This window comes from Chrysoperla carnea, chromosome 5 (assembly GCF_905475395.1).
Source record: "Chrysoperla carnea chromosome 5, inChrCarn1.1, whole genome shotgun sequence".
Classification (NCBI taxonomy): Eukaryota; Metazoa; Arthropoda; class Insecta; order Neuroptera; family Chrysopidae; genus Chrysoperla; species Chrysoperla carnea.
The window spans coordinates 36283687-36298040 of record NC_058341.1 but is presented as its reverse complement, the minus strand read 5'-3'; the positions used below and the strand labels follow the sequence as shown (position 1 = coordinate 36298040).

General features: G+C 28.2%; 2 protein-coding genes across 2 annotated transcripts; one reads left to right on the top strand and one right to left on the bottom strand.

Moving 5' to 3' along the window:
* Nucleotides 1–5879: 5879 nt before the first annotated feature.
* On the bottom strand, nt 5880–10089 carry LOC123300712 (E3 ubiquitin-protein ligase COP1-like). Its single transcript, XM_044883335.1, has 2 exons — nt 9128–10089; nt 5880–9050 (listed from the first exon to the last, which is right to left on the bottom strand). The coding sequence occupies exons 1-2, from the start codon at nt 9888–9890 to the stop codon at nt 7717–7719; spliced, it is 2097 nt and encodes a 698-aa protein (XP_044739270.1). The 5' UTR covers nt 9891–10089; the 3' UTR covers nt 5880–7716.
* A 1817-nt stretch (nt 10090–11906) lies between these two features.
* Nucleotides 11907–12416, top strand: LOC123301149 (zinc finger protein 13-like). Its single transcript, XM_044883882.1, has one exon. The coding sequence runs from the start codon at nt 11907–11909 to the stop codon at nt 12414–12416; it is 510 nt and encodes a 169-aa protein (XP_044739817.1).
* Nucleotides 12417–14354: the final 1938 nt, after the last annotated feature.

Genomic DNA, 14354 nt, shown 5'->3' with positions numbered 1-14354 from the left:
AATTTAAAAATTTTTTTCCACTTGAAAATGATTAGAAAACTTGATTAAGAAAATATTTAGTTTATTTATATCAACGGCTTATATTTTTTACATTCAATAAATCATATTTCCTATTTGACGAGTTGTAATTTTTTTTAACACGCTTATATTAGCTTCACTTGTATGTAACTCTCTAATATCATACCCATGCATAGGACATCATCAGTTATATACATTTATTATAATACCGATAACCATACTATACATATATACTTAGAACAAGCAACAAGCGTGTTTTTAAAACTATATTTTAATTATAACATTGAATAATTAATACTGTATGAAATGACGTATTTGAGGTTGCAAATCTATGGAACAATATTTTTTTTTTTGGGATTCGGCTCAAAATCTTTGTATGAGTATGTAGAACAAAGTTCTATTGATTAAAAAAAAATGCTTAGAATAGCCTCAAATATAAGGTCTAATGGCTGTTTTCTCAAATTTCATGATTTTTTAGCAGAATTCGCTTGGGGTGCGTGCGCATTGTAAAAGCACACTTTCTAATGAATATGATATGTGTTCTGCACACTCACACGAACATTTTACGCCAGATTCCATAAAGAATCATATATCTTCATAGAATTGCAAAATTTTGATCTGTCCGGCTTCATTTCCTAGAGTATAATTTAAAAAACCTTCAACAAATTCATTTGTTTTTATTTCTTTGCTGTAATTTGGAGAAATCTTAACTTTATCCAGTCCTTTGTGTCAGGGTTAAATTAATAAAAATATTCTTCATTTAAACGAGTAGTCAAACAAAAATATTTAACAAATTTTTACACAAAAAATATGATATTTTCTAAAAATGTATACCAATTTAATAATTAAAAATTGGAATTATTAAACTGTAAACCTAGAAAATATTTAATGAATCATCGGATGATCGATCATTCGAGAATTTCAGCCGAAATTTGGAGGGAGAGCCGATTAATTGGCCTCGGTTAGTAATCGACTTTCGGTCGGACACTACAAATTTTAGTTTCTTGATGAGCATGTCATTTTCTCACTTGTTCAGTATTGCTTAGTGCGGCAAGAATTTTTCCACGGTGAAATAACTTTATTTATATCAAATACATTTTTTTTTTAATGAAAATATTATGTATGCGAAACTCCCCCAAATTTTAGTAGTTTTTAATTCAAAATAAAAAAATAGACGCCTAAATTGAAAAATTCAACATTTACTTAAATTTTGACTCTTAATCAACAATGATTTACCCTATATTTAAGAATTATCTTTTAAACAATATTTAAAAGAATTAGGATTATCTTAAGAATTTGATTGTCTCACACGTCGTTGGTAAAATTTTATGAATTTGATTCTTGATTGGTCACCTAATAGATTACGCATTCATTATGATTGTAATTTTATGGAACAATATGACTTCAAGTCATATTGATTGTTTTTACTATGCGCGATATTCTAAGTATTTTTTGTCTTGTGGTATATTTCGCCCTTAAACTCAACTGTTTTGATGAAAAAATTTTAGATAAAAATTCAAATTTCACAATATCAAAGTTTCATCAAAATTAGGTTTTATTTTCAATTATTTGTATCTCAAAAATGGCGAATTTAAGGAAAATGTGTCACAAGTCAAAAAATTCTTAGAATAGCCTAAAATTAAGGTTCAATGACTGTTTTCTTAAATGTCATGATTTTCCAACCTAATTAGCAAGAACCGAACTTCTAAACGTGCGCATAGTAAAAGTACACTTTCTAATCAATATGATTCAATTATACTATTCTATGATATGACTTTGTTCTACGCACTCATACGAATATTTTGAAGCGTGTCCAATAAAAGGTCATATAATAGTTCCATAGGATTGTAACCTTTTACCCATTATTCGGCTTCATTTCTTAATAAAAACATAGAGACAGTCTTATTCGTTACCTTCAGAACGGAATTTAGCGCATTAAATTATTAATTTAAGTTTTCATACAATGTTGTGTCAAAACTCAAATTAATAATATAATGAAACGGTATAGAAGTTATAGGTAGCTAAAAACGGTTCTGCTCACAACGAATGTCAGGAAAACTTGAATACATTAGCACTAATTTTGTAATTAGTAAAGGTATACATAGGCTATCCAAGAATGGCCACACAAGGATAAGGCAGTCTCTAGGAATAATAATCTAATCAGAAAATTTTTTAGTTTTTCGATATGATGTAGGATTAAAAATTTTTTTTATTTATCTCTGTATTAATAGATTTTTTTGGAAAATTTTAGATTGGTTTTCAATTGTTAACATTTTTTATGGCAAAATTTACTCTGATGAATAATTTTATCTCTACGATTGCACTAAATGAATAAATATTTATAATTATAACATCAATTATTTGTATATTATTTTTTATTGCTTGATTAAAAGTTTGAAATCTTAAAATATTTTCAAGATTATAAAAAACATTGACAATTAGATTTATTCTTGATTTACATAATTAAGAAAACAACTGACTGAAATGACTATCAGTAAAGAGCTCGGTGAAGCATTTGCAGATTAAATAAATAGACCCATATACAATGATATCATATTTATCTCCACAACATAAACACTGTCAAAAGTGATTAGCGAAGACAGAACTACAACTCATTAATAATAGAATAATTCGATATGTTTCAGTGGCAAAATAAATTCAGTAAGGGGCCATTCATAAAATAAATAACATCTTCTTAAACCGCCCCGACTCTTTCACCATGCTGGTCACATTTTCTACACCCCCCGACAATATAACAACACAATTGATAGATCCTCACTAAATAAATTTAAAATAAAAGTAAAACCTTTCAGTTAAGAAAAAAATTAACATGAAATTTCAATGAACTTCGAACTTCAAAATTTTTTAGAAACTCTTTCCACTTTGCAAATGTAATGTTACAATTGATTGACCCTCCTCCCGCTTTAAATAGCTAACATTTAAAATACAACATAATTAAAAAAAAAAATTAATATAATATTGTCGATGTCGATGTCATTACTTTTTTTTATGAATGTCTCCTAAATTCAATAAGCTCTGTTTCAAAAGAAGTTACTAACTATACGATGTCAAGTTTCAGTAAAATTTATTTATAAATAAATAAACCATAATTTCCATAGACTACACACAAAAATCTAAAGTTCAAACTATAACAATTCATTCAATTTCTAAATTTATTTAATTGAATTTATCCACAAACAATCTCATAGTAGTTTTTTTTTAAATATTTTTCTTGATGGAATATAGACATTTCAAAAATACTAACCATTTTTTCTGTAATAAATTAGAAATAATTATATAATAATAGATCCATCTATTTGATAATTCTCCCAAGGAAATGATTAGAATTATCATAAAATCTATTTAAAAAAATTGATTGTATTCTTGAATGGCCTATTTAAATCATTTTTTAGGTTTTTTTGTCAGATAAATAAAATTTATTTCAACATAGAAGAAATAAATTAGGTATACATTAAAATAATTGTCAATTTATTGGTAATTAAACTAAACTCCTTATGGGAGCACTCAAAATTCCACATATAGAACGAATTTATAATTATTCGGCACCTTAACGAAATTTCTATAAAAATCTTATTGTGCAAATAATTTAATTTGCATTTAATTACCAATATATTTGATGGATCTTTTCTAGATAATCGTTTCTCAATTATTGAGATTGTCATTTTGCCATACCACACCTGGTGGCATAAAAAAATAAGTATTTCCAATCAGTCTAAACGTGTGTTTTTCTTTTTGAATTTCAGTGTAAATAATGTATACACTAGGATACAAAAAGAACAAGCAGCCATCAAAATATTAAACAAAATCGAGACAAAAATCCTACACTGTTTTGGAACCCTGCATACTGCGTACGTAAGTTGCGCTAGTCGGAATGAAACCGTATATTTTGAAGAACGTTTTAATTGAGAAACGGTGTTCTAGAAATCTAGATAATTCAGTTTAAAAATTTTTGTTTATTTTTACATTCTTTTATTATTCTGAGACTTTAAACTTTTTAACATACACCAAATTACATGGATTTAGATCCAATGCGTACAAATATTTTTCGTATTGATTTGAGTTTAAATTACTAAAGTTTATGTATATTAATAGACACAGATGGTCATTATTGCTTGAAAATGTAGGATAGGCCAAAAGTCGCTACACATTCAGAACATTAAGGTAATCTTGTTTTTGATACGTAATTACCTTATTCAGATAATTTTTAGGGTTACGTGCCCAAAGGGTAAACAACAGGACTTTATTACAAAGACTCCACTGCCCGTTTGCCTGACATCGAACTGTACCTCATAACATAAATCGCAATAGTTAAGTAGCTGAAATTTTGACAGAGTGTATATTACTAATGCCGCTATAAAATAAAATAATAAAAAAAACTTGTCAAGTTCGAGTATAGAGTTCCTTTTGTTTTATCTTTTACAAAAGTATTTAATAAAAAGTACACAGTATTATATAAAAAAAAAAACTGCCCAAGTGCCTGCTTAGGGTTCATGTGCGAAACCAACCCTCACTTGAACAAATTTTTTTTATTAAATTAGGTACCTTTACGATGAATAGTGACTTTTGGTTCACTCTGTAGTATCGTAAAATATATAACTGAAAATAATCCATATTAAAATATTAACTACAGACTATTTAAAATAAGCTTAAACGTTAAACAACCATAAAAAAATTCCAACATCTTTAATATTGGTACTTAATTTTTTAATATTTTTAAAAACTTTCTTTTTTTCAAATCAAAACATTTCCATAAATTCATTTTCAAAAATATTTTTTTTGTTTAATGTGCCATAAAATAAATTTTTTTTTTTTTTTAATAGCAATAGCAAAATAATTTTTCAATTTCTATGAGCAAAATAACTAACAATTTTTTGGCACAAACTAATTTTTTTTTTACAATTATTTATTTTAAAACTTGTTGGCACTTATATTTTGATATTAATTTCTGAAATTTTTACAAGCTTCTCAAATATTTATCTACCGTAAAAGTTGATTTATTCTAGAGCATGGTGGAAACGAGCCGCGTACCTTAGAAGAACCGAAAAACAATCATCGAATGTAATTAATGAAATAGATAACGTTTATATAATTATTTCAAAGTTTTATTCCTTCTTTACCTTTTTTTCTCCAAAAGTGATTTACAATCAAGATTTCCTGGCGAATTATAGCCTTGCATGTGTACATTTTACGGTTCTTACAGTATCGTATCTCGTTTTGGGTACACTTTATCATAAATTAACCTGAAAAGCTAAGTACAGACCGCGCCATCAAAAGTCAAAATGTGATATCAATGTAATCCATTGATATCTGTCCGCAAACAAGCAAACTACAAAGGTCAAACGAATTTTTGACTGATCTGCACCTATCTCTACCTATCTGAAAAGTGGTAATTATTAACATACCGGCTTTAATTATGTCAGTCAAGTGTTAACACTCACTAATTTTAGATATTAACGGTAGGTTATAAAACTATCCAAATATTTTAAGTATTAAATTATTCAATTCCAATTTATTTTACAATCTTAAGGTTATTAATTTATTTCTTATCAACAAGCTTTTGTTTGATGTATCACTGGCAATAATTATTTAGAATATATCCTGAACAAAATTGATGGAATCATTCCTTTGTTATTTTAAGTAAATATTTACAGTTTTAAATTTGAACAGGAATTATTCTAAGTACATTTCAATTTTTTTTTAAAGAGATCCTTCCGCTGGTTGAAAGTAAATGCGCATATTTAACGCAAAAGTGTTAATTTTTTAGAATAAAAATTATTTTTGTGATAGTAAAAAATTGCTCTTATAAAATTTAGAGATGCTATTTAATAGTGAAGCTTACTAAGTTTGAATTTTAAAAGTTCAAGTTTTTTGGATTTCTTTCCTTTAATAAAATCAATTAAAAAAATCAGACATTTATTCACTACTTTTAACCAGCGGTGGGCTTTCTTTAAGATAAAAGTTTTTATACGTAACATTTAAAAAGAGAAATTCATAAAAGTTAATACATTAAAAAAATTCTATATAAAATTTAAAAGAATATCAGTCTTAATTGCCTATCCTCTACTCATACAATAAATTTTATCAAAACGTTTTTTCGACCTAATCGATTTTATTCGAAGTCAGGTACTATTTGCGATCGATTCTATAAATCTGAGTAGAGTTTGAAAATAAAGATTTTAAAGTAATGATTTTGTAATGGGCTGTTCGAGATATTTTAAGAGTACAGAATTATCTCCCCGTTGCAAAAATAATTAGTTTCAATTCTTCAACTTATGGGTTTCGTATAATTGTTCATCAAACGTTAACTCTTTTAATAAAACATTCAATGAAATTGCAATATATTTAATATTACTAAATTATCTTTTTAATTCCGATAGTTTATATATATTTTCTCAAATGGAATATATTTCAGTCAGTAAGTCACAATCAAAGCATTCAGTAACTTGTAATCTAATAGTCCCGCGGTATTCTTTGACAAAATATTATAATTTGGTAGAACTCTCCTTTTTCATTATTTGTACACAGTACCGTAGGCAGGGATCTTTAGGCAAGCTACATTGTATCGATTCTGATGAGTGCTGGATTCACTCATGCCGGCACCTCTAGGCAATGCAATTTGGGTTTCAAATTCTCAAAATTTCCCCCTATTTTTTTTTTATTCTTTATAAATAAACTCGGCGCCTTCTTGTGTGTGACTCTTCTCATAAAAATTTGCTTTTTCCCTTGGCACCCTCTTGTAGCCCCTTTCTCGTACAAATTTGTCTTTTTCTTCAGAATTGAGAAAAAAATTATGAATTTTAATCGAAGATAATACGACAACGAATAGTGTGAGGGTTAATTTTGATCATATTTAACGTCAAAAACGCGACATTTACAATCGATCAACCACCGCATTCATCAGATTGGATTGCCTGTATTCTTATTGTTTCCGATACTAAAATTACCACTTTGCAGTGTTCGTTTTGAGCAGAGTTCGAGTCTTCAAAACGTTGTTCTTTGAGCTATTTATCGTAGCTCTTTGGACAATTGAGAAAAAAGCGTATTTATTGAATTAATGCAAACGGGGCCCAAAACAATCTAAGGTTGTTTTTATTACTTGCTATTGATTATTATTTTACGAACGTTTTTAGAATTTAAATTAGAATAGCGTAAATAATGAAAGAACATTTACTTCTTCAAACAGAATAAATACATTAATTGTTAATTTTTTTATAATTCAATACTAGAAGAGTTTCCAGTACTCAGATCTCTCTTATCTGTAAAAATAAATAGTACGTTCTTATTAAACAACAGCAGCTCGACCGGAAAACTACCTCGAACAACCATCGCGATTTTACAGGTTCTCAGACATAAAGAACTTGCAACTAAATAATTAAAAAAAAGGTCTTTATTGATCGGTTTTTATTACGAAGGCGCTAAGTTTTGAGACTGCCTACAGCCGTAAAATTTCTTAATTCGCCTCTGAAAGTAATTGAATTAATTGATAGAGGGGAGGGGCGTTTAGTAGATCAAACTCTTAATCCTTGAATTCATTTTTTAATTGTTATAATATTAAGAAATAAAAGAGATCTGATTCTGATGAACTCTTGAACAAATATAAAAAAAAGTAGAAGAGGAACTCGTGAACAATTAATTAAAAAAAAAAAAAAAAAAAAAACAACCGAAAAATAAATACAATTAATAAAGTTCTAGAAGTTTGATAATACCTTGACTATTAGCTGCCACTAAAATATTTGAATGTTGTCTCCAACAAACAGCCGATACAAATTCATTAGGTTCATCATCTTTTTTATCCTGTTCCAAAACACTACGAACCGTATCAAATTTAAAACTAAACAATTGCTTTGTAAGTCCTTTATAATACACATACAGAGAATTATTTTCTGATCCGCAAGCAACATAGTCACCATCTGTTGCTAAACCGACAAAATTCTTTTCATTTATATGCCCAACAAATGATCGTAAACAATGTGGACTATTTATATTCCACATTTTGAGTTGACTATCTGTAGACGCTGAAACAATTTCTTCAGTATTAATAAATTTCACATAAGATACAGCTTTTTTATGTCCCTTAAAAATAGACATCGGTTCTTTCATATTACGTAAATCGTAATAATGTACACAATGATCAGCAGATCCAAACGCTAAATGGCAAGAACTTCTTGGATTAAATTTTACACAACATACATTGGCCTTGACTTCTAAAGTTGCGATGGAATGATCAACATTAATTGACCATAATTTGACTCGAGCATCATCTGAACCAGATGCTATTAAACGTGTATCAACATTATTAAAATCAACACTCCAACAACGTTTTTCATGCTCTTGGAACGTTTTCGTACGTTGACCAGTAGTTGCATCCCAAACAGTTACCGTTCCTTCATAATCACTTGACGCTAAAGTTCCTTTGTGATAACTATTCCAACTAACGCAGGATATTTTTGAACTAGATACCATTTCCACAATTGGATAATGTATATCCACAGCATCGTGAATAACAGCACCATAATCGAATACCTTAATGCGTTTTGTGACACCAGCAATTGCGAAAAATTCATTATCTTTATCGAATTCAATACTCGAAACAATTGTAGAGTTATTAAATAGGTCACTTGAATACGCTAATGTTGCCAATTGTCTTAAGCTATCATAACGAGCAAATTTTACTAAATTTTCTCGGAATAAATCTAAACCGGAGTTCATATGAAGACCAGAACTAGAATTCATATAAGTATCATCTATACCATCTGACGTTGAAGACGCCTTAATTGGTTTTACCGTTTCATTTAACTTAGTATCGGTATTACTACTAAAGTGGAGATCTTTTGCACGTGATGAAAAGTAACATTGTACGAAGTCATCGAAATGTGCATACATTCGACGACGCCTTGATGACAATATTGTTTTCATCATGTCTGGCACATTATTTGCACTTGCTTCTTTTTCATTTTCTAGTTTTGTTGAGCTAGGACGTTCTCGTTTTGTTGGTTGGGCGACACTTGAACCTGGAAGGTTGAAACATTAAAAAATAAATCTCAATAGTGTTTCGTAAATTGAAAAATAAAAAAAGAATTATACAAACCAATTGTATCAATTAATTCAATAACTTCTTTTTTCATAGCCACAACGGCTGCATCGTTTCGATCACCGACAGCTTTTTCAACATCTTCTAATGTTGGACATTTTGATTGTACTTCTTTTAATATATTTTCAACTTCAATAATATCACTCTTAATCAATGCAACCTCACGTGTTAATTGATCGCGTTGCTCCTCCTTCTGTTGTAATAAATATTTAAGAAATTCATAAACTAAACGATTTTGTGCGACACATGATTCGGCTTCTAATAAATGTTTACGTTGTGTTAACACTTCAAGCATAATATTTACATCATTTAAAGTAAAATTTTCCGATTCATTTGCAATATAATCTCTGAGCCCTTCAGGTGAATCACGTAATGCATTGATTCCGGTCAATTTTTGTTTATATTTAATAATTAATTCATTTAATAAAAAATTTGGAAATAGTTGATCGAGACCACTTAATGCAAAATTACATTTCGGGCATCGACCAAGTGTTTCTAATGATCGTTTTATACACTGATAACAAAATGTATGACCACAACGTGTTATATGAGCTTCTTCGATGATATTAAAGCATATTGGACATAAAAATTCGTTATTTTTGTCATCGGTTTGCAGTGCTGTACTTATTTGATTATTGAAATTTGGTGATCGTTGTCGTTTTGGTGTTCGTGTTTGCCGTAATGCTCCAGATCCAATTACATTAGTAGTTGTTGTATTCGATGGAGATGGAGTTGATCGTATATCTCGTCCTGTTGCCATTGTATCATTCTATTATAAAAACTATTTTTGAACTATTTTTTTCATTTTAAACTTAACGTTAAAGCTTATTGACTTGAATGTAAAATTAATTAGCTACCATTCTCGAAAATTATATTAGACAAACCTTTTAAGGTTTAAAAAATTGTATTCATTTTAAATATATTAAATCAATCAATTGGAAAAAAATATTGAACATGTTTATTTTACGTTCCAAAGACGTCAAATCTTAATATTATCGGCACGAATTAAATTTTCTGTGTTACCGACTTATGACAACTATTTTATTAAGAAAAAGTTCGAATTTGTAGAATTGGTAAATCGTCTTATCACGATAGACCTATATTACATATAAACTGACAGTGTTCAAATGTAAAAAAAAAGTGGAACTGCTTATTGGGCTCTGACATGGAGGCGTCGCTTAAAAAACATGTCGGAAAATAACTTACACTTTTAAATGTTTAATCCATTTGATAGTGCTAAAAACTAATGCTCAAAGCTTTAAGGTTGGGGTTTTTTGAACGATTATTACATGAGGCGTGTTTACTCAAAAACAAAGATCAATCAACTTCAGAATAATTATGATAACCAGATAATACCTGACAGTCACATTAAATGTTATGGAAGCGGCAGACAGAATTTCTTGCGAAATAAAATATAATTTTATGATCTTATCACAAACTAAAGTGTTTGAAGTCTGGAAACTGGAAAAACAAAGATTTTTATAAATCTTACTAATGGGTATATAAAATATATTTTAATTAAAAGTTATTATTATTTAAAGAATACCCAAAGTATTACACTGTTGATAAAATATTTTATTAATTTATTATTATTATTATTATTATTATTATTATTATTATACAAATTTAACTTCAAAATAATTATTATAATATTTGAAGTAACAAAAAATTGTTATTAAAAAAATTTTCTAATATCACCGTACGACCGCTTGCATTTGGAAATTTATGGAAAACTACGTTTAAATTTTTATTTGCTTTACTCTTACAATCCCTAACTGCACAAGTTAATCTATTTTTTAATTTAACACGTTCTGTAAATTTCCAACTTCCATTTTTTATTTTATTTATCACAGACAACCGAAAATGAACTAATTAGGCGATTTTATGAACACTATACCAAAATTTGATAACAAAGATAAAACATAAATGATATTTAATTGCTTGAATAGTTTTTTGACATTCAGCCCAGAAAACAAAAAAAGAATCACTTTTTAAAATGAAAAGGTCTATGACATGTTAGTACAAAATCGAGTGTAATTTGTTTGTCTATATTCAGTATTAATCTGTGGTTCTTGGCTGGTCTATAATATAAAGTATGTGGATTTTATATGTCAAAATCAGTTTTGGATGTTTTGAACTTTTGATGAGAGAATATATAAAAAAAAATAGATGAAATCAATTTGATTGAAAATGGAATGTTCAAAATCAGTTTTGGATGTTTTAAACTTTTGATGAGAGAATATATAAAAAAAAAAAATAGATGAAATCAATTTGATTGAAAATGGAATGGCGTTGGGAAGTTGTTAAACTTGATCATCCATATGCAACAATATCCGTAAAAGATGAACCCGATATTGAATCACTTCAAACAGAACTTATTATTAAAGAAGAAATAAAAGAGGAATATGATGAAACGTCTGATAAATATTTAAGCTCAGTTATGAATTTAGAATCAGAACTCATTATCAAAGAAGAGTTAAAAGATGAATATGATGAAACATCTAATCAATATTTAGGATCAGATATGAATTTAGAACATGCGTTCTCAAATAAAAATTTTGATGGAACAAGAAATGTTCACGATGATTTGAATATTCAATTTATATGTAAACATTGTGGAGCAATATTTAAAAGCGAAGCAGACGTTACAAAACATTTACGAAACCCTGACACACTTTGCGGAAAAAAATGTGGGAAAAAATGTACAATATCACCTACATCTAACTATAAAATTACTCAAAATGAACATGAATTCATAAATTTTGATTTAAAGCCAATGAAAGCTGAATATGATGAAACATCTAATAAATATTCGGGACCAGATATGAAGTTAGAGCATGCCGTTTCAAATGCAAATTTTGATGATAAAAGAAATGTCAACAAATATTTGAAACGACAATTTGGATGTAAACATTATGTAGAAATGTTAAACAATGAAAGATATAGGAAAAATGGTATCGATTCGATGTTTTGTGATAGAACAATTACCCAAAGAGAGTATCAATTCTTAAAATCAAAAGCAAAACCATTTAAGTGTACTACTTGTGATAAAGTGTTTTCAAATGAGTTAAGTGTAATGGCACATAATATTAAAGAACACGTAGGTGAAAAATGTTTTACGTGCCCTGATTGTAAACAGATATTTTCTGAACGAAACGATTTACTTAGTCATAATATTAAGTTACATCCTAGTGATAAACGTCAAAAATTACATATTAAATGGAGACGGCGAAACAATAATCAATTTTTGTATAAGAGACCTAGACCATATAATTTAGTAATGTAAAATTATAAGTTACAATATAAATAAATTTAACAACTAATTGAGTTAATTGTTTAAATACCATTAAGTACTTGTTTACCAGAAATTCGGCACGTCATAATTAACTAAAAAGAAATTTATATATTTAATAAAGCAGATTTTTCCAAGAAGAGATATGAAAAATGGATTACCATAACTTCATTGTCTCTTTCGATTTTGCTTGTGGATTGAATTGTTTTGCGTTTCCGTCAAGCAAACTCAATACTTCAACTGTTGAATTAGAGAATAGATTAAAGTAAATATATTTTCATAAAGTAAATGTGAGAACACCCCATGAACATTTATAAGTTTATGAAAAATGTTTCAAATTAAAGTTATTTGTTTTTGAAAAATTTAATATTTTTCTTCTATGTTTTACGATTTAAAAGATAGTTTATGTGGAAAAATTCACTATCGGTCCATGCCTGTTCGGAAATTTCACTTTCTAATTGTAGAAAATCATAGTATAAATTCAACCCATTATCTTTTCCGTTTTAGAGTTAGATATAAACAATATGTAAATGACGGAGTTAGTTACGCCATAGCAGCGCCGTCTCTACCCCCAAATCAAGGTAGAGCGAGATCGTCTTTCGGCAACTCTTTTTCCAAAAAATTTACTTGTATTTAAATAATCAACACTAAAATGCGAACTTGTTTTTCGTATTTGTCATTTCGGCACCCCTTGCAACATGGTGTCTTAAGCGCCCGCTCCACTCGCTCCGAAGAAATCTACGCGGATGAGTAATAAGAATAATAGTTTTTATAAAATATATAAACGGAGATTGCAACTCCCAGTTATCAATTTTTTTTTGCCTTTTTTGGAATCTACATGTTGTGAAAGAATTTATTTTTAAATAAATAAGAATTTTTCCCGAATCTTAATATTATCCCATGGGTTTGATATAAAATTATTATGAACTATTTCAAGCCACCTGCAAATTTTCAACTCTGTATCTTGTATAGTTTTTGAGAAAATGGAAAGCAAACTTTTGTCCTAATTTGCGCCATTACGCGTAAACTACTCTGTTTACGAAAAAATGTTCCGAACAACATTTTTCATATTTCTATTACAAAAATAAATTTTTTCTAAATTTTTATAAAAATAAACTTAATAATAAAAAAAATAAGGTACTAAATGAACACATCCTGAAAAAATAACCGATGAACAAGTTCAAACTTTCATAGTTAGGATGAAATTAGTCTTGCTGAAAATTACCAAAATTCAGGTAGTAGCATGACTCGCAGGTCAATTATTTATCTTGACAATAAAACTGATCTAGCTCTAAATGGAGGGGTACCTTCATTTATGGATGTGGATGATTCACTTTTTGAAAATAATAGGTACAAAAATGTAATAAAGAAAAAATGCCTTAAAATTTGTTAATTAATATTTTTATTAAAGATTCAAAAATTATGAAACTCCTGGACAAAGACAAAATAAATCAAGTAGTAACAAAATTCCTAGGTCACGAAAAATTTGCCAATTTAGGTATGTAGTATGTACTCTGTGATTAACTTTGCCTACAGATTTAAATTATGGAATATCTTTCTAATTTAATAAAACTTTTAACGAAGTAAGGTTATGTTTTGAGCATTTCTGTGGGAAGCATAAAAAAATTCTCAATTTTAAAAATTTTAGGAGTTAGGATTCGCAAATAATGCACATACAAAAATTTTCTTAATAATTCTGTCTGTATTTATTGTAAAAAAAATTTTAAATTTTGATATATTATATTTTTCAACTAAATACAGAATTAATAATTAAAGATCCTAACTCTTCAACTATTAATTCTGTATTCAACTCAACATAGCTTTGCTACCCGTATTTATACTGTGCCTGTGACCCATGATTGGCTACGATCCTGTATTCAAAGTGATTCGTGTTTCTTCGACAAAGACAAAACTCATTCTTCCTACCAGTCT

Bases quoted from the DNA above. Each gene is read 5' to 3' on its own strand.
- LOC123300712 (XM_044883335.1), bottom strand. From the start codon at position 9,890: ATGGCAACAGGACGAGATATACGATCAACTCCATCTCCATCGAATACA. The intron at 9,051-9,127 runs GTTTGTATAATT...TCAACCTTCCAG, and splicing joins TGAATTAATTGATACAATTG to GTTCAAGTGTCGCCCAACCA.
- LOC123301149 (XM_044883882.1), top strand. From the start codon at position 11,907: ATGAAAGCTGAATATGATGAAACATCTAATAAATATTCGGGACCAGAT.